Below are 21,317 nucleotides of genomic sequence, written 5' to 3' on the forward strand. Positions count from 1 at the left end.
CCATCTGCCTCTCAGGAAAGAAAAAAAAATGGTTAAATGGAGGCAATGTCACTCATGAAATAAGCCCATTAGCCACTCCGTTGTTAAAAAAAAAAAAAAATCCATTCTCATCCAGTGTTTCTACTCTCCCTCATATCCCTTTCTTTTTTCTCCCTCTCATTTTCCATTTCTCTAACATTTGCTCTCTACCCATGGGACGGTCCGTTGTGTTCATCATTGTACTTCTGAGTCTTCCAGCGAGCTGTGCTAGTCTCCTAGAGACAGAGAGCAGTTTGGGGGAAAGACGGGTCAGTTTGGGGAATTTATATTCTTGTAGTGTAAGAGATGGGAGTAAAAGAGCAAATGGCATTGCATAAATCTGGTATTAAAAGAAGACCTATCCTCTATCCCATTTCATTTCCTCTACCTTCCACACACATGCTTGAAAAGGACAGCGAGAGTCCAGGGATAAACATGATGCTTCTCTCAGCCAAAATTGACTATCATCTGAAATCATGGCACACAGCAAAACAATGCAATTCCCATTCGACTGTACTTTTCCTTATTCTGGCTCATACTCTGATTTGCTCATTTTTTTCTTCATTTACTACCCCCCCTTAGTCTTCCATCCGGTGGAATGTTCTTACTGCCACAGCGAGAGTATGATGGGATTCCGCTACCGATGCCAACAGTGTCACAATTACCAGCTCTGTCAGGACTGCTTCTGGAGGGGACATGCCGGTGGTTCCCATAGCAACCAACACCAAATGAAAGAGTACACATCATGGGTAAGGCCAGGTCCAGTCAACACACACTTGGCTGCATGAGTGTCGCTTAGAATGCAAGGGAACATCAAGGATGGGGAGAGAATTAAAGAGCAAACCTACCTTCTCTAACAGTCCTTCCTTTCCTTTCCGTCCCACCCCCCACCTCCCTGGGATGTCTTAATTGTTGTATCTGAATCCAGGGTAGCTTCCTAAGACTTAAGTTATAGGAAGACTCAAACTATGTTACTTCTTGGAATACAGACAACTCAGTACTGGGTTAGATAATAACTGACCAAGCACCTTCTGGAACATAATTTATTTTTCACAGTAGGTTAAGGCTCTTTCCAAGTTTTGTCTTATTTTGTTTGTGGGAATCGCTTAAAAATTATTGTTTGTTTCTTTTTTTCTTGGTTTCCGAAGTTCTGTTAAGTGCGCGACTAGAGCATAAAGGAAAGACATGTGAGCCACGCGTCTTTTTTTTTTTTTTTACTTTTTTGGAGGAGGGGAGATTGTGTCTATATGAGCAAATCATCTTTTTGTAAATAGTGTGAGTGACCAACTTGCCAAAAATGACTTGTCAGTGTCTGTCCATGTGATGGATGTGTGGGAGGAATTTGACCCATGAGCTTGCTGTTCACGCAGTTTAGTTGGCTGACCTGTGTCTCAGTTACACTCCAAGATCAGTTCCCCGATGTTGTTCTTTGTACTTCTGTGAAAGTATGGCTCTATATATGGGTTGGCTTTTGTTGCATGAACCATCAGACCTGTCAACCCCTCTTGGAACACTTCTGCGTTAAAAGAAAATGCAAACTTCTTTTGAGTTTTTTTCTATATTTTCTGTATTTCAATTAACCTATAGTCTTTATTAAAGAGGAACTTATTGTTCTTTTTTTATAAAGGAGGTCTTCAGAAAATGCATTTTAAGTCAGAATGTTCTCTCTAGGAATTATTATTGGGAACCAAGATTCAGTGTAAATATATTACTTTTTTTCTAGCATCTGTCAGGTTGTGAATTCAAGGCATCACAGTGATTCACTAAGACATCGTCTGCTGAGGGCTTTATGCCAGTTCAGATGCCACCTCCCACTGTTGGTTATGTCACATGCTGAGGACGGATATACTAACACAGATCATGAAATACAATTTAGTACAGAAGATAGGAAAAAACACTTTCTATTTTCTTATGGTCAGCATCCTACCAATTTTCCAACTTGCTCTATCTCAGATCCTGGAGGGCTAGTGTTCAAAGACTAAGCATTTTTTCATTGTTGTTTTATATAAATACCGAAGTCAGTTTAGGAGTCTCTTTCTTAGGGATTGCGGGCTCTTAAAATTATGTGGCAGGGCAATGTCTTTACAAAGTAGAATCAGTCTCCTCAAGAGGATAAAGAGGCTCCAGTGTTTTATGGGGGTGAAGGGCTGTTGCTGCGGCTGTGTTTTAAATGTTCTAGAATCACATCTCCTAGCAAAAGCCAAAGAGGGACTTCTTAAATGCCCCTATCACTTAGCTTTTAAATAATGAAGACAAAAGTCACTTCATTGTATTGCCACTTATGGGCTCTGTGTGTAAAAGAAAGCGACAAAGTTGTAAGTGGCTTCTCATGGAAAGGAAAAGTTGGCATAAAGATTTATTAAGTGTGATAGATTATTTTTGATAGATTTGGCTGGAAGATTTTAAGATAAACATCCTACTGGTCTAAATGAAAAAGAGCGATCATGATGCTCTGGAAAGAACATGAATTTTAAACCCTAAAGCCTCAAATTGAAGCTCCACTTTTCCTTTTTACTGGATGTATCCAGCCACACCTAAAACATTTTGCGCCTGGATGCCTGTGAAACCTTCTGCTCATCTTCTCATGTCCACTCCTATCTCCTCCCAAATCATTTTCTGTTCTTAAGCAGGAGCAATCCTTCTAGAATCACCTCTGATCCTGTCACCTCTATGATTTAAGTTCTTCATTGTCTCCCTCTGCATCTGAGATAAAGACCACAGTCCTTGATGTGGCATAGAAGGACTTCAATGATCTGCCTTCTGCTTTCCTCTCCAGAGTGGAGTCTCTTCTTCCTCCATCTGGAATTACCTTCTCAATCCCTTGAGTTTTGATCAGAAGGACTCCTGCTGGTCCCTTGAGTCCCAGCTCAGATGTCCTATGCACAATGACTGCTTCCATTTATCACAGCATTTGCTAACACTAAGCAGCAGGAAGCAGGTACTCTGGTGGCTTGTCCCGGCACTCTAGTCCCAGCATTGAGCCAACTCTCTGACTTAGGGTAGACACCCACAGAAGACTTCATGCATAAACCAGTGAATGAATGAGTGAGTGAACGAGCATCTATTGTGAGAGCAAATCATCTCATAAAATACTACGTAAATATTAGTTATTGTCACTTCTACCTTTCTTCTCCTTTCCAGAAATCACCTGCTAAGAAGCTAACTAATGCATTAAGCAAGTCTCTGAGCTGTGCTTCCAGCCGTGAACCCTTGCACCCCATGTTCCCTGACCAGCCTGAGAAGCCACTCAACTTGGCGCACATCGTGTGAGTATCTCTGCCCTCCAGATGAAAAGACGTCTTTCGTCATTGACACACGTCCCCATACATACAAGGCAAATTCATGTTTGTTGTCAGGGACCACATTTTACATTTTAATTTTTAAAAAAAGAAAGTGAAAATAACGTGATTATAATTTTTACTCTGGGGGTATACAGTACTTCTGTCTTGATGTGCAAGTAAAGTATGCAACACTAATGTAAATCACCTGTAGGTGGAAAATATTCAAAAAGCATCATTATAAAATATAGATGTGAGAGAGTTTTTACAATTGAACATTAACAATCGATGGAATTAATTTTAAGAAAATTTAAAGGCGCACTAAGCCTTAATATCATGTGTGCTTTGGGTCCCCAAAATAAAAACTCTTTGCTGCATTTATCTGCAGAGCCAGTCGTCTTAAAGATGTCAACAAATCTGGAAATTGTCATTGTCTTATCCTAAACTACACAACTTTAGAAGAATCATGACCTGTGCGTGGGAAGGTTGAAGAGGGAGAGTTGGGTGGTAAAATTCATCAGAACATCCAAAAATAGACTAAAAAATTCTTTCTCCAAAGTATTTGCGAGTTTGGTGGGTAGAGAGTGGGCTAGGAAAGAGTGCTACCACCCATTCTTTCCACCCCCCAGAAGCCTCATGCCTGGGAGCCTCTCTCAGGCCTGCATGGCCAGATTACAGGGGAGGCTGAAGTAGAAAATATTTCTTCCTTGGTGTTATCTCGGGCTGAAAAGAAGAAACAAGCATATCATCTGCATCTGTGCCCAGTTAGGAATTATGTAGTCAAAGGTATGTCAGAAAGGCTCTAGAAAAGGTGGTCTCCCCTCTATACAAACTCCTTTTTGTTTTGCACAGTTCAGCAGGACCCCCTGCACCGCAGGGCCTATGTTTGCTTGTTGACATCCAGAGCTGAGCTGATCAGACCTATCAAGATTAGGAATCCACCAGGGCAAAGTCCATGCTTCAGGCAGTTCAGAATATGACCCATTAAAGATGCCATGATGGATGCGACCTTTATGAAAGTAATGACTCTTTCCTCTGATGGACCTAAGCAAATACCATCAAATGATTTGTGCTGTGACATGGCTATGGCTTTATGTAAATACTACAAGGCTCTGTCTGGTTTGCTCCCAAGTGTGTTTTGAGGGTTCACTGCCTTCAGCAATACACACAGCCTGGAGGCTTTTGTTGCGGGCATGGGCTAAGCATCCAAAAAACTAATGTAAGCCAATTAGGTAGAATGTGGTTAACTTATTTTTGGAAATTTTTATCCTGAAAATAAGCCTGAAAATAAGCCAGGGGTAAATAAATCTGGGGAGTATCCCAAAGGGCCAATCACTTGCAGAAAACGACCTCGTACGAGCTGTTCTTATTAAGATCTCAACTGTTCTTCCCATAGCCAGAGACAATCACTAAATTTTTAATAAATGAATAAAACTAACTGAGAACAAGTCTATGCTGTCTGACCTCTGCCATGGAGTCATTTCCTATCAGCCTGGCTAAGAGTTTCACCCCAGAGAACAACGTTCAATCAGAGCTGATGGGTGTAAGGAAAATAGAGAGTGGATGTGAACAGCCTGACTCTAAGAGCTTTGCAGTGGAACAGAATTAGGATGCTTCCTCCCACTTGGAGACAAAATTAGGAAGTGAGGTAGAGTGAAATAAATTTCATGGTCAGTCACACTGCAGTATTACCTAGCACAAAGCCTGTACCCCGTCATGCTCCGGCCTGGTGTGTGTGTGTGTGTGTGTGTGTGTGTGTGTGTGTGTGTGTGTGTTATTTAATTGGCTAATGAGTAAACAAACTTTTAACCTTAATTTCTGATGTGGTATTCAATGAACTAACTGAGGGCAATCTCTGCACAATTTGAGTTCCTTGAAGAGTTTCAGGATTCTCTTAAAATTCTCCACTAATATGCCTTTTTCTGGAAAAAGTTCCATATATTTAACCAGACTCTCCAAATAGTCCTCGAATCAAAGTAGTGATCTATACTCACTGATAATATATTTTTCCAGGGTGAATGTCTCAACTTTAAAATGCAAATTGTAGAAAATATTTCATTATTGAAATAACATACAAGAAATTCTGCACGCAGAATGCCCAATCTATATTAGACCAGAATTTTTTTTCTGTTTTTAACTTTAGACGTTTTTCTCTCATTTACTATTCAAATGTCTTTTTCCTAAATAGATACCCATGTCTTTTTCTTTTTGTTTTTTGGATAGGGGTATCTAAGACTTCTAATTTTAAAATATGCTGTTCATTTAGCGATTCTAAATTATCATAGATACATAAGGCTGCTTAAGTGGTGACATTTTGGTATTTTGGCATTTGTTCTTAGCTATTGTATTTCTTGTCAATTTTACCATGATTAACAGTCTCTATTCTATTCAATTCCTTGCTGCCAAAAGTGATACTTGGTAAGTAGTTCAATAGTCCCCTGTGTGCTTATAAAGACTTATAATCATAAGTGGTTATGAGACACAAAACAAGTGAGTAACATGAGGCCACTTTAAAGGTAATTCTGCCTTCAGCTGAACACTTTCCATTCACAAGACAAATGCCAATTTTATAAAAACGTCCTCTGTGAAGGTCTCGTCCACAGGGAAAAGTTTGCACTAGATCCCTGTGACTTTATCTTGTGGAGCTATTTCTTGTTCATAAGAACAAATCTGTTTAAAATTCCCAACGTGACCTACTTATTAGGTAAAGTAACTTCTCATTTGATTATGGAGAAAACAGGAACCTCAGTTCCTTTGACAGCCACCATTTGGTGCCAAGGTTAGTTATAGTTGTGTCCCAAGTTCAACATTTCCATGATGAACCTGAAACATGAAGCCATTCACTAAGAAACTGCAGTTTCAGCTTTGCGGTGGCCAGGTTCCATAGAGTAAATTTACTAGGCTCGGTAAAAAGCATTCCAACTCTACTTGTTTTCTCATTTCCTGGAGCTAGAGCACAAAGGGAAAATTAAAAAAGACAAAAGAAAACCAGAAACGTGGGTCAAGTTGATAGTTTCAAACTTCTTGCAAAGTTAAAAATGCAGGTATTTCATTCTTCTTACTGTTTTAAAATCTGATTTACCTGACTTTTCAAAAATGACATAGGACATTTGCATAAAATTAACATCCTTCTTACAAAATGAAAGTGTTGTGCTCAAGGTAGAATTAGTTTTAAACTAGCCTCATGTGGGCCAAGACACATCCTAGATAAATAATGCAAAACGCTAAGATAGCCTTCAAAACTCCAGCTAATATATTTACAGTAGATAAAATAGTTAAGCACTATTTTGACCTCATCCAACAGATAAGTCTTTAAAAATCTTAGAATACTGTTTAGCACTGAGTACCGGGAACCACAATTTCAGTGAATTTTTGCAAATAGTGTTGTCAAAATTATAGCATCGCGTCCACTCCCATAAACGCACTGAGACAAACAAGTCTACCTTTTCCCCAGGATCTCTGCATTGTGGAATCCAACACCAGCTGGTTCCCTAAGGTAGAAACTAAACCATTGCAAATGTGTCTCTTGATCAAGCCAACACAACTAGATTCTGTAGGCTACTGTGATTAATATCTAGTGTTCAAGAATCCTGCACCGTCAAACTCAAATATGGAACTACCCTGAGATCAAATGTCCTCTGACTCAAAATGATGCCCTGCGTCATTATCCATATTCTGAGCTCTCAATTCCATCTCATAGAGCATATTCCAGCGAACCTAACATAAGACTAAAAACCACTTGGAGATGAGACAGGCATCTCAGCTCTACCATTTTGCCTGAACCAAGACCTTAGTGATAGGGACAGAATGCCAGGCAATAATGAAAAATAGCGTTGGAATGGCAGACCCCGTGTTGTCGGAGCTTGAGGCCGTGTACAATTCTGAGAAATACTGAACCCTATTTTCTTTCTCTCATCATATGAGAAGAACTGAAATTTATGGGATGCCTTGCACTATGTGCCCTATTATACGGAACATCCAGATAATAGAAACTCACTAAACCGTGTGGTGTTTGACAGCATCTTCACATAGAACAAATAAGGCATGGTATGCTTTTGCAACTGAGTCGCTCCAGACCAGGTGTATTGAGAAAGGGCCATTGTTATGCGGAGCACAGGAAAAGCTTCTGAAGCCCCAGGAATCCTCTGCTTTCCAAGAGGATGTAGATTCTGCTTATCATTAATTTTTCAGAGCTTCTCCTTTTAGAACACAGTGGACCTGAAGCTGCCCCAGAGTCCTTGCTCCATTCAAGAATGTGACTCAGTGAAACAGCAAGGCTCAAAGCCCACGGATAAATATTCCTATGGCATCCAGAGGTCTTCCTCCTAATTGTTAATGGACATTCCACGTTTTCAAGGAAATGTAACTTCCCAGAACACTTAAATAATTTCAGTGCAAAATACAAAATTTTGTGTTGATCCTGGGTATGATAGATCTCTGATCTTTGCAGCCCTTTTCCTGGAGAGATGGTGGATAGTTTTTAACTTGTGACTTTTATTTGTTTTAACTTTCCACCCACACTGTACTTTGTTTTAGGCCACCCAGACCTGTAACCAGCATGAATGACACCCTCTTCTCCCACTCTGTCCCCTCCTCAGGAAGTCCTTTCATTACCAGGAGGTAAGTTCCCATCTTATTATGAAATAAGCCCTCTCTTTGGTAATGACCCCTAATTCTGGGTTAAGAAAAATTTTCTAATGTAAGCCAAGTGTGGAAGATGACTGTTTGAAACTAGTTTGTAAATATCTGTCACAAGTTTTCACTTTCGCTCATTTGGATGCTTTCGAAGATGGCTGGGATGGCTTTTGGGATTAATGTCACTTCTGGAAACTTGCATTTATGATTCACCCACAGTAGTAATGTGGGATATGTTTAAGTTTTATGATCAACACACATGTATTCCATCTCGTTGAGAAAGTCACCTTTGTATCACTTGGAATGGCCCATTTAAGCTGGGGAATTGGAATTTCAAGATGCAATGGGAAATTTCTTATGTACGTTCTGAAACATTGTACAATCTCATCTCAAAATTTGGTGAACTCTGGAGTTCCTGGGGCTAAAAGCTGGAGATCAAACTTGGAAGTATAGTTTCCACATAAGTGATTTCAGGGATTATAACAAGAACTTTTTTAAAAGGGTCTCCTGTTTTTTATACAAAGATTCACTCCCATGTGAGCAAAGAACAGGTGAAGCAAATACTTCTCTTAGTGCTAGCTTGATAAATACGCAGGGTCAAGAGATACTCCAAATCATTTGATCAAATCTCACCAGTAAATTACCAGGAACATATTTTATCAATACGTGGAGAAGGCTCACAGGAAAGCAGAAACAAAGGTAAGGAAAAGTGGAGTGAGTAATGAACCTAAGATTTCAAATGCCTTTCAGCAGGAAAAAAAAAAAAAGAAAAAAACAACCTCATGTTTCATAAAGCGAACATAATCAGCCTTTTCCCCTGGTGAGGTTTCTGAAGTACCAGTTTCACTGTAATATCCTGGTACATTCAAGTGAGGGTTTGCAGACAATGAGACTCAGAACACTGCTGATTTTTTTCCCTGAGTTCCTGTATTTGCCCATCAGCAGGAACGGGAGATGAAGATGTTCCCCATAATTGTAATTAGAGTAATAAATAGAATGTTGTAGTTGGCGGTATTGCCCCCCCCCTAAATTAAGCAGGTCTGTAACAAGGGGAAATGAGGACGCACTTGAACCGCAGAACACCCACAGTGAAATAACATGGTTTAGGCGCTGTGTGTTCCTTTAAGCGCTCCTTTTCAAAGCCACAAGCATATTCAACCATCTTTTCCAAAACAAAATCATAAACTGTAAAATCTGTAAGAGACACGGGCCTGTACATCTATCTAGGGAAGATCTGCCATGATGTTAAGAAAGATGTGCTTTTATCAGGAAACCCTGCATTCTGCAAATGTCAAGCAGAGGTAGACCCCATCCTTACTGAAGGTCGTTTTATATCATTTCAGCTCGGACGGTGCTTATGGTGGATGCGTCTAGATGGATAACATGGCTTCCTCTCCTCTAAAATATCCCTATAATATACTTTGAGCTGTTCTGGTTCCTCCAGGGTGCGTGGTACCCGTTAACCCAAACTATGATCGTTTCCCCTTTTTCCCATTTTCAGTCCTGTTGGAATGTTCTCTGTGAACCACAGATAACGTTGTTTAAAGACTGCGGTTCTTTCTGTCACCACGGAGGTTAGCCTCTGGTTTCTGTTTTGAGGGTGCTGTTCAATAAAGCTGTGTACACTGAATGCCTTTCCTCTCTGAGTGGGCCTTGCTCTGTCCGTGGAAGGTTTTAATGAGGTCTCATTGTTTGCACCCCTCAGGTCACCTGAGGGGATAAGTGCATCCAGCCCTGTGGCTGAAGAGCATTCGCTCATAAAGCTGTATGTAAATCAGCTTGACCACGGCTCACGGTCAGTATCCCAGCGCTCAATCACTAATCGTAGTTAGTAGTTCCATAGCTAGACTGCTAGTCATTCTCCTCCATCACTAAAATCCTCTTCTCGTATGTCTTAGTAGAGATATAGAAGTCTTCCGGGATTTCATGAGATTCCGTGGAGAATTTTCAACTCGAACTGGGCTTCTCAGCTCTTTCCTCTCTTTTCTGCTTATGTTAATTGATTTCACAGCCTCATACCCGTATACATGAGATGCATATATATGAAGAGTACCAAGCCGATCTTCTTCTTTGGATGAAACTCTGCTTTTGTATAGTTTGCAAGACCCCAGTTGGTGATTTCTTAGATTCTTGAATCAAAGAGCCTCTTGGAATGATCTTGAGCACTAATGGCATAAGACCAGGACAATGCCACATGGCTGGACCATATTGTAGTAAAAAACTTGAGAATTTGTATCCACTATCCTACTAAGTCTGGACCACTCTTCCCCCAGGTCAGGCAGTCTGATTCCTATTTTTTTAATATATATTTTTTAATGTTTATTCATTTTTGAGAGAGAGAGCACAAGCAGTGGAGGGACAGCAAAAGAGGGAGGCACAGAATCTGAAGCAGGCTCCAAGTTCCGAGCTGTCAGCATAGAGCCCGGTGCAGGGCTCAAACCCATAAACCACAAGATCATGACCTGAGCCGAAGTCAGCTGTTCAACCGACTGAGCTACCCAGGTGCCCCTGATTCCTATTAAAGTAGCAATTTAAAAACGACCTTCATGCTCTCAATGCTTAATTTCTATCACTTGATAATGCTCGTTGGTGACCCACTGTTTATTTCTTAGCCACGTCCATACACGAAGGTCGATGGAAACCCATCATGCCAAATGTAGGCATAAATTATAGGTCCTGTTCTTCCTACAACTGGAACTGAACCAAACAGATATGACCTAGAGCTCTGCCCTCACTCCTGCCCAAACCCAACCGCGCTTTTTAAAATCTAATAAAACCTAAAACTTAAGCAAGCAAGGATGGCACTGGTCAGTGTTAAGGCAGCATTAAGAAATTAGGGAGCTTTAGCACACAGATATTTTATTTAGCCTGAGCTTTTGGCCTTTTGTATTTGTGACAGATTGGGGAAAGATAAAGCGGGACAAGGATGACTTGAAATCACCACTCCAGAATCCTCTCTACAAAGTCCTGGCATTACTCACCTAGAGTCCTTTACAAGCATACCACTTTGATCTTCAAAAGGCAGTAGGGTATATCTTTGAAGTCTTTTGACACCCTAGCAATACACCTCACACAGATTTATGAGTGTGTGTAGCTCTGGTTACCACCACCATCTGCCACAGCCCCCCCGTTCTTATTTCCCTTTCTAGCTGTGCACTTGATTCACTTTTCCCTTACGTAAAAGAAAAGAGGAAATTCTCAAAGGCGCTCTCCCTTAAATGTTTGATGTCTTCATGTGTGTGTGTGTGTGTGTGTGTGTGTGTGTGTGTGCAGTTAGGTACAATGTGGGTCAAAGGACCCAATTCATGGGCTAATTCACCTCATGCATTTTTGTGATCGTAACTATATCCCTAAACCTAGATTATTTTCTCATAAATGCATCAATTTAAGGGAAAAAATGTTGGATCAGTGGAAGTCTATCATCACCACTAGGAAAAGGCTCCAGTAGCCATGTATGGTGTGGCAGCAACATTTTCTAAGCTTATGAAACATAGACTGTCATTATTGTAAGTAGTATTGCCAGGCCCAAAGGGTCCCTTCTCCCCTTCACCACCTTCAGCCCCTGCATATCTACTATCTTTGCTGGCATCATGCCCCCTTTGTAAAGTCCCAATCACCTTGTCAAAATCCTTGCCTCGTTTATGGGAGAAAGTTAACCAGGCCTTTCCTATGTAAAATAAGTTTCTTTGCTTATGGCCATCTTTTTCATTAGCCACAACAACATAGTATAAGTTTGAATGGCTACGTTCGTTTACCTCCAATTTTAGAACCATTTCTTAAAGGTTTCACATGTATTTTCACAAATGCAACCTCTAAATTAATAACTGCTCACAAATCACTTTGTCCGTTATATATATACATATATATATATATATATATATAGCCAGATCTTGTCGCTCTCCCAAATACCAGAAAATTGCTTGTGATTCATAGAGTGTGTCAAACACAATCTAATATGCTGGTTTCTGGTTTGTCACAATGACATTTGGTTAACAACTGATACCATATTAGACTCAGTTACGTGCATGGGGAAGGCACACCATCCACCCCAACCACTCCGCAAATCTGGATTCTTCCCAGTGGAGCAGCATTTGTGAGATTTGTGTTGGTCGACTGATTGGTCAGCTGGTGGGTTGGTTTGGGTTTTCAACCACAGAAAGGCTAATCCACTGTGTCTTTTTCAGTTTTTTTCAAACACTTTGCTTATCCTAAGATGCTTTGCCTCACAACCCAGATTCGTTCATCAGACTTAAAACAGTCACACCTAAATTCTAAGCATTTGTGCTTTGGTAATCAGAAGCGAATTGAAATAAAATTGAGGCATTGAATTGGCTTCTGAAATTCAACATTTTCTCCATGGTTCATTTTTTTCTAGGATTAAAGCCCATCCTTTCCAGTCAGGAAAATAGATACATTTATAAATCAGCATCGTAAAATAGACAAACTTACAAGCCGACCACCCTGAAGGTTTCTTCACTCTTTTTCACTCTTTATGTTGTCTGAAATTTCATGAAATTTGAAATAATTGCTCTTTGAAGTTAATTCTTTATTCCTGTGGCCCCAGAGCTCCACTAATGTGCTAGTTTTATTTTCAAATTGGAAGTACACTGGTCTTTACAATCCACTCTGTTTCCGTACAAAACTATTAGTGCGTGATTACACCTGCAGCCACCTCCCTTCCGCCCTTCCATGACCTTTATTCTCTTTCTGCGGCTGCTTTAGTTCCTCTCTGTGCGTGCCTTGCACCCAGCAAACTTTTCTAGATGCTCTTTTGGCTAAAATGCAATTGACACAGCTTGATGGTATCTGGGGGGACGACATAGTAAATGTAGTGAATCACATATGGCCTAAGAATTCTTATTATTTCCTCCACAGTACCTGCTTAAAAGATGGTCTGGCTTTCATGCCAGCCTGAGTTGATGACAACTAATTTTCCCGCCGAAACACTGAGCTAGTTTTTATGCTTGTTTGCTGATTTGTAGGGGGCAGATGGTTTGTCTCAGATCTCAGATATGGAAAGCTAGAGAAGGAAAGGAAAACAGAATTTGTCCAGAAATTATCTCGACAAAACTGACTTGTGGACACTTTTTTATGGTTTTTAACTTAGTTTAATGCCCTTGTTGCTAGTCTGGGTTAATTATAGTGAGAGAAATTAAATAAAAAACAGCTTTTTTGAGATATAATTGACGTACAATTCAATGAATATATTTAAAATAAGTGCACAATTCAGTAAGTTTTGACATATATAAACAATGCCGTATGTGCATATACACGTATGTGAATATGCACATTAAATGTTCATATATATTATGAACATATATGTCCATAAGTGTGCGTGTACACACGTAGAAGTATGGCTATACGCGTATATGTGTGCATGTGTTTACATACATACATGAGAAGCAAAATTTTGTTCACGATTAACAGTTACTTCCGAAGGGACCAACTTCCATGCTTCACCTGTCTGAACACCACGCAAGGTTATCAGTTATTTAAAATCAATAAAAATGAATATATCTGTTTTTAATTGGCCATTATTCACATATCATTTTCCACTTAACCATTGTGATAAGAATTATTTTACCTTACATAATGTGTTTATGTAATACTGCTGCTCTGTGAGACTACATCCAGGACTTTTATTTAAATTCTTTTATTTTCATGTTTAATAAAAGAAAAAAAAAAATGTTTGACCAGGGCTAATATAGTAACACAGCATAAACAAAAGTGGCTTTTAAAACCATATTTCAGGTGTAAGCAAGACTCCGGGGAACATTACTGTGTGATCATGTTACCTTAGACCACCCCAAAAATGTTTGCGCTTCAGCAAAAATGCTGACACCTGTTGTCACCCTTCAAAACCGAAGGTGAATTTTAAATAAATAAATAAATATGAGACATTTTGAACTTGCTCTATTGTTCCAGAGCTCATTTTATCATTGTATGTGTGCATATGAAAAAATTTGGGAAAAGGCCATTTATCTTTATAGTTGCTGTTTTCCAGAAGTCTGAAAAGGAATTAGTAAGAACATACAAAATTTTTTAGAAACAAAAAAAAACCTAAAGGAATATTTCCTGCCTTTTTTTCTTCCAGCGGAGCACATAAACTTCAAATTTACCTTGTCATACCCTCCGGGGTACAATGGTCACCGCAGCCGTTAATGTTAGTGCGTGCACAGAGGAATGAACTTATACAATGCCAAGGACCTGGTGGGGGGAAAAAAAGAAACCGTGAGAAAAAGAGATATGTGTACAGAGTTTTAGAGATGGTGACCCTGCTTTTCCTCGGGACTCAGATTAGAAAAGATTTATCGTACATGGTCAAGAGGAGCTCCAGCTAGTTCCCACCTTCAGAAATTAAAAGGAAGGACACATTTTGATTTGAAAACAAGGCACATAGAAGAAGGAGAGGCTTTTACAGATAGAGTTGTGTGCAAGCCATTGTTGCATTTTTGCACACTGACATGCCGAAAGCATTATTTCAGGGGAAGAATGTAGGTTTTAATGTGCCTGATCCCAAAGCCCACAGTGAATTGGAAATACGACCTAACTTCTCCACACAAACAGCCAAGCTACAAAATGAAAGTTTAAAAATCTAGTATAGTCTGTAAAACATGGTGAGTGTACATTGCTTTGGAGAAATGATAATAAACCAAGTATTGTTAGTCTCCTCACAACTCAGGAGAAAAGTGTTTCACTCTGCTTTCCTCCCTCGGGCTCTCTGGGAGCCACAGAAGAAATTCTGGTGAAGATACTTCACATGAAAAGTCTTTATAGACCCAAGCCTTAGGTGAAACCTGCCTCTCCTGTCAACTCTGTAAGTTCTTGATCCATTTCATTTAGAAAGAGTGGCTTTTTTTTTCTTGTCTTCATCATGAACTTGGCTTCCTCTGTACATGGTTATATTTTTGGCTTCCCAGAATTTGAGAATTTGAGACTAGTTCTAGGAAGTACAGAAACTATGTGGACAACGAGTACCAAAAGTCAGAAATGCTCTTGGCCCTAGATACTAAGAGCTGTAGCAAAATGAAGTAAATGGTATATTTCCACAAACTCATAAATGCAGAGAGTGTAATTTCCATATTTTCCAAGAACTGGTTTTCCCAAGAAGTCATGTGGGAGGCAGAAAAAACATAAAAGAATTTTAATGATTTCTTCAAACCCACACTGCCAAGGGCCAGTGCAAAGAAAATGACAACAAAATGAAAAGAGATGTATGCAGATAGAATGTCTGCTCCTCCTCTCTTTGAAGGAGGAAAGGATTTGGGAAGAAGAAGAAAGGAAGAGAAGAGAGGAGACAGGCAAATGGAGTAGGGGAGGGAGAGAGGGGCTCAAAGAATTAGGAGGAAAAGAATAAGGCCACCAAAGGAAAATCTGGGCCACTGCTCGTTTCCTGAAATCAGCAGACTTCCTCCTGTGCTAGTGCCTGGCAATGACCAAGTGGCAGGATGCACTCCTGGGGCTCTGCGCACACATCACCTTCTTCCTGTGAGACTTCACTGGAGTAATTGGTGGCAAACGCATCCTCGCGGTTGATCCTCTTGTGTTTCTTTTCTTTAGTGGTCCTTTCTTTCTTCTTGTGCATTCAGCACCAGAAGCTGTACCTGTGTGATTATTAGGCGTTTGATTTAAGGAAATACCATCACAATTTCTGGGATTCGAGGGACAAAAAGCATAACAGGGCAGAAGTAGTTAAGTTTGGAAGGAAGAATTGTTGATGTTTCACGCCATGTTTTTAGTGGTCTTGCAGGGATTGGAAACCAATTATATAATAGCTACATCTATCTTGAGTTCTAAAACAAAAAGTTGGGGAGGGTGGTAATTGGGCAGCAGAGAGACTGTAGTTACTGGATAACGAATACAGAGGGATATGCTTCAGGAGACAAGGTTTGGAATGCTGTTTTGGTGGGATGATGGGAAAATACCAACAATGATGGTGGCGTAAGGTGGCTATTTTGTCCTAATGGACAGTTTCATCACCTTAGAAGGGGAAGATCAAAATGCTGGAAAAAAAAATCATTATGTTCATCAAGAAATTAAATTCTCCTAGAACATTAATCATTTCATTCTTAAAGTCAATTCCATTTGTGTGCAGTTTTAAGTAATAGGTGCATCCCTGAAAAGCTAAGTGAGATCACACATTCAACAAACATGAGTGCCTACTCTCTCCTAGACATTTGCTTTATAAATCAAATTTTATTTTTAAGTTTTCCAGCGACCTTATAGTACATACAATACTAAAACAAGAATTCTAATCACAATATGCATAATCCTAATGTGATATTTACTTGCACATTTGTATTTTTGTGTGTGTGTGCTTCATGGTCTGAAAGAGTGATACTTTGTAATAAATCCTTAAAACTCATAAAGTTTTTAAGATTTTAACTACTTTACAAGCCATCTTAATACATACATACATTTTAGAACTTGTTGAAAAGTTGGGCAAGTTTTTGATAAGACCTCGTAATTTCAATCCAAGAAATTAACAACTTGCCACCAAACAAATCACGCAGTTAATTTTTGTATTCACCATGAAAGGGGTGGGTGGATAGTTTTAGGTCCACCAGTGTTACAGGGAAAAAAATTCTTAACCTGCAAAGGAGCAAGTTCCCTTTAAGTGCATTTACAAGTACAATTGTAACACTAACAGTCAATACCATTTTCCCAGTGAAACATGACCGGTAGATCTTGGGTCACTTTAGCATGGCCACACTTTATGAATTATTATTTCTATTTCTATTTATCCCTTAATAAAACTACACTTTAAACTTTTCAAACTGGCATTTAAATTACTAAATAAAATGAGTATTCCTCATAATGAACCTAAAATGTTAAGAATTTGCTATAATGATGGGATTCTAGTCACCAGTTACAGACACAGGGAAGATGAATATATATTTATAAGGAGCAAAGGTCTATTTCTCTGTTTCTCTGAAAGTTTTCTTTGCAGCTTCTCAGCAAGGGTCAGGTGACTTGTGCCTGGAGTGGTAAAGCACTTCTAATATGACAGCGATCTTCTAACTAGGTAATTTTCAAGTGTGTATTCAACTCAGAAAGTTGGACAAAATAAGGAAGGCTGGAGAAGTGGGATCTAAAGGCTGGCAGGATTTCGTGAACTATTCGACTGTTGACATGATAGTCTGTAATGAATGTTGAATGGATTTTCATGATGTCCAGGCAATGCAATCTATTTGTTAAACAAATTGCAGAGGTCAACCCGTGGATCATGGATGGTTGTGTAATTGCAATTATGGTTCTCGGGCCAGGTTTCTACTCCTAGTTCAACTCTGTGGAAATCTGCAAACATCTTGAACATTTCAAAATACCAAGAGAGCTGTCCAAATGGAGCTTGGATCTAGACTTGGGAGTGTCTGTAGCCAGTTCTATTCTTGAATGCATTGCTGTGTTTACCCTCTTCTTGGCTTTCCCATCTTATTAACTAGCTCTCCTCCCAAGGACAGTGAAGTAGAGCAGAACAAACTGCTGGCTAGGGCTGCTCCAGCTTTTCTGAAGGGCAAAGGGTAAGTTAAAGCCAGAGTGTCCTGAAACCCTGAATTAACTCAACTAAAAGTGGAGATTCCTTGTGTCAAAAATGCTTTGTGTTTGAAAGACCGTCTTTGATTTAGCAAAAGCAGCTCTATTATAACCCAGCTAACGGCACCAAGTAGTTCTTTTGAGTAGACACATCTGTGTAATTCACTTTCCCTGATTTCCTTTTTTTTAAAATGACTAAACTTCAGATTTGATTTTCCAAAGGATACTTACTCTTTGCTTGCAACCCAATCAATGTGTTTACCGTACAGATGAATTTCTTGGCTTTACTGGCTTGAAGAATGCAATTCTGTTTTCTTAAAAGTTACTTTACCTAATTGGAAATCTTTATTTTTAAACTTAGTGAAATGAAATTGTGTATTTCATTGCTTGGATTTTGCTTGGATTTTTCATAGAGCATCACTTATTTTTCCTCTACCTGCTTGCTTTTCCAAATGCCTTTTCTATCACGTACCCACTCCCACCTGCTCTGCCTATTTCTGTCCGCCTCTTCTCCCAACACCCTTTCTTTCCTCCTGCTCTGTTTCAGGATACAGTACAGCCTGAATGTGGCAGACAGGCTGGCTGATGAACATGTTCTCATCGGGTTGTATGTCAACAGGCTCCGGAACAACCCACCATGGTTAGTGCAGGTTTGGCTGCTTGACTGTCCTTAGACAGGGTAACAGTCTGCTCCCTTGACAAGAAGTCTCAGCAAGGGGCAAGTGGATGCCCTTAGTGACCTAAGGGTCACTAAGTCATCTTTGAATTGATTCAAATTAGACGTCCTTCATGACATTAGTTTGAACACTTCCCACTCATATACCATAGAATTCATATCCTTGTTTAAACATAGCGAAAGGCAAAATTTGTGTAAATGGATGCCATGCTAAATATTAGCCTTCAGTGGATGCCGGACTCTGGGTCTCCCCAGTCGATTGTATTATATGTGCCACGTCAAATGCCCGCAAAATAGTGATGCAAGAATTTTCTTATTCCAAGGACATGGATACCTCCACTGATTTGGAAGACAATGCTCCATTAATTTAAGATTGAAGTAAAAGAGAGAAAAAGTGACAGGATGGGATCATACCATGGAAATCATTTCCCTAATCATAACAGTGGGAGAAATTGTCTTTCAACTCTTCTCTGGCTTACAAATGTTTCTGGGTAGCCATCCTGATAAAGTCTGCTTTCAAGTCCCAGAATATGCAAAGCTTTCTTCCAAATGTGTTAAAATGTACGAATTCAGATGGCCCCTGTGTATTCAGATAAAGGCATTCTTAAAGATTTTCTCTTTCTATTTTAATTGCGATGTAGGAGATTCCTCTCATTGGTTAAAGTTACTCGGTTGTGATAATATACATTGAGTAAAAATGAAGATAAGTGGACAGACTATGTATTTATCATATGTTTCAGCCTAGTTTAGACTCCTGATTTACAAATGTGTTTACCCGTTTCTTAGAAATATGTGAATTTTGCTTAGTAACTCTAACTTTCTCTGAACTAAAAGCCAATGGACTTCTTTTTTTTTTTGTAATTATTAACTATGAAGTGAACCAAGGGATTAAATTGCCTTTAAAATAGCTGGCCTCCTTTCCATTACAATTTCACAAAAGGCATCCCTGAAATACATGATGGCCGTTACTCAGTCCTCATCACCTTTGCCACTTGGTATTGTTAGCCACTTCTTTATTTCTAGAACTCTCCTTCCTGGACTGTTTCCTGTTCCCGATGCCTATAACTGTTCTTACGAAATTAGTACGTGAGATGTTTTAGGAGATAATGATGTACATCTATTAGAAGTTACATATTTACCTTAATTTGTATCTTAAAAATATATAAGCAGCACCCTAGTTTCATTTTATACCATGTCCTAGTTTCACGAAGATAAAATTAAATAGCACTCTTCGGTTAACCCCACCTTTTGTTCAAAGTTGCCGAGCTTGTAGGTCACACAGTTCCTCTTCTTTATTATATCTCAGCCTCTCAAAAGTATGAGCGAGAAGAGTGACATCTTTAATCTTACTCCCAGTGAATTTGGCTCCCCAATGTTATATGGTATCTGAAACAATAGAACTAAATATGGAATTACCAAAAAAAAAAAAATGTATTGACAGTCCTCAAAGAAGAAGTCAATACAGATTCAATTGTGTCTGAAGGCAAAGCTGTGGTCTCACACTGTGTCCTCTCCCCCGTAATTCTGAGCACATTCCAGCTACTTCCAGCACTCTTCTTTGACCTTTTCTTAATTAAATTTGTGAGAAAGAAATCTCCAAAGAGGAAATCTCACAGTTTGTCACCACCAGCCCTTTTCCCTACTCAAGTGATTGACCACAATGACTTGATGGTCACTTAAGACAGTAAAACTGTCTCAGCAGAGACACCTCACATCTGCTTGATGAACGCAGGAGGCCGTATCTATTTGGAAAACAAAGCAGAATTTAAGACTGACCAACGAAGCCGACTCCTTGTGAATAGCTGTTGCCCTCCGTATTTCTCAATGCTTTCTCCTGTTCTTAAAAATTCCCAACTCTCGGGGCGCCTGGGTGGCGCAGTCGGTTAAGCGTCCGACTTCAGCCAGGTCACGATCTCGCGGTCCGTGGGTTCGAGCCCCGCGTCGGGCTCTGGGCTGATGGCTCAGAGCCTGGAGCCTGTTTCAGATTCTGTGTCTCCCTCTCTCTCTGCCCCTCCCCCGTTCATGCTCTGTCTCTCTCTGTCCCAAAAATAAATAAACGTTGAAAAAAAAAAATTTAAAAAAAAAAAAAAAAAATTCCCAACTCTCTTTTGAATTTCTCATTTTTCCTGTATTTCCTTTTTGTTGAATTAGATCCTCACCATTCCCCACACTTGCCGTGATTATATAAGTGATGGGGTGATGTCTCACCTTCTCTGTCATAATAGTTATAATGCTTCACCATCATTCAACTCTGGTGAGATATGTCAGGGTAATAATCCTAACAGCTACCGTTTTTTAAAACACATGCTTCCTGCTAGCACTGTGTCAAAACCTTATTTACATAATTTCTCCTAGCCCTTAATGTAAGCCTGTACAGTAAATACATTCATCCCCATTTTGTAGATCAGTAAAGGTATCAGTTTACAGAGTTCACATGACTCTCCCACAGTCATACAGCTACAAAACAGTGGATCCAGGATTTAACCTACCTCATCCCAAACACCTAACTACTCTGCTACATTGCCTCTTATAAAACCTACATAAACAGAAAGCCCTCCAGAAAGCTTTTCGTGACACTGCTCCCCACTGCATCTACCCTATATCTATTTCCTGAAGTTGCAGATCCTACTACGTTATTTTTATTTCATTTTGACAGATATTTTGAGCACATACTAGTAATAGGAATGGTGATTGTGGTACCATTTTTGTATTTAGTCTATGCATTGTTGTTTCCCATTGTAATTACAATCTTCAAAAGAGTAAGAATTTTGTCTTCAGTCTCTTGTATCTCATCATGGCAACCTGGATATGAATAATACATTTTACATTACTGGAGTACTTTGAAAATTACAGAACCCTTTCTTACACATTATTTGCTCATCAAAGCTCTATAAGTTTGGATATTATCAATTCTATTTCACTGAGAAGTAAATGCTAGCTCTGACACATTAAGAGACTTATCCAAGGTCACATGCTAGCAAAGGCTTGCGCAGAGGTCTTCTGACACTGGGTCCCATCTATTTTCCACCCCATTCTTCAGGCTCCCTATCTGCACATCCTTCATGAGATGGTCTACAGATAGGAACCTAACTGCTGTTCTTGATTAAAATATTTGTTTTGTCATTATTCATGTATGCTCCTGCTTAACTCTGGGGGACTTTTCCCCATATTAAGTA

General features: G+C 39.5%; 1 protein-coding gene across 25 annotated transcripts in view; it reads left to right on the top strand.

The window, feature by feature from the left end:
* The window catches only part of DTNA (dystrobrevin alpha), a 259,746-nt gene that overhangs the window by 188,494 nt on the left and 49,935 nt on the right, over positions 1-21,317 (top strand). For 10 of the 25 annotated variants that reach the window (XR_006293973.1, XM_043558574.1, XM_043558573.1 and 7 more), the window contains exons 9-15: positions 601-767; positions 3,160-3,284; positions 5,706-5,714; positions 7,833-7,916; positions 9,637-9,726; positions 17,375-17,452; positions 18,013-18,105. Coding sequence is in view for 24 of the 25 variants with exons in the window: in XM_043558574.1 (XP_043414509.1) it covers positions 601-767; positions 3,160-3,284; positions 5,706-5,714; positions 7,833-7,916; positions 9,637-9,726; positions 17,375-17,452; positions 18,013-18,105 (646 nt within the window). In the remaining variant the exon portion in view is untranslated. Of the gene's footprint in view, positions 1-600; positions 768-3,159; positions 3,285-5,705; positions 5,715-7,832; positions 7,917-9,274; positions 9,562-9,636; positions 9,727-17,374; positions 17,453-18,012; positions 18,106-21,317 lie in introns of those variants that run through there. The other 15 variants (XM_043558581.1, XM_043558585.1, XM_043558582.1 and 12 more) reach the window with 9 other exon arrangements.

The sequence above is a fragment of the Prionailurus bengalensis genome, chromosome D3 (assembly GCF_016509475.1).
Source record: "Prionailurus bengalensis isolate Pbe53 chromosome D3, Fcat_Pben_1.1_paternal_pri, whole genome shotgun sequence".
Lineage (NCBI taxonomy): Eukaryota > Metazoa > Chordata > Mammalia > Carnivora > Felidae > Prionailurus > Prionailurus bengalensis.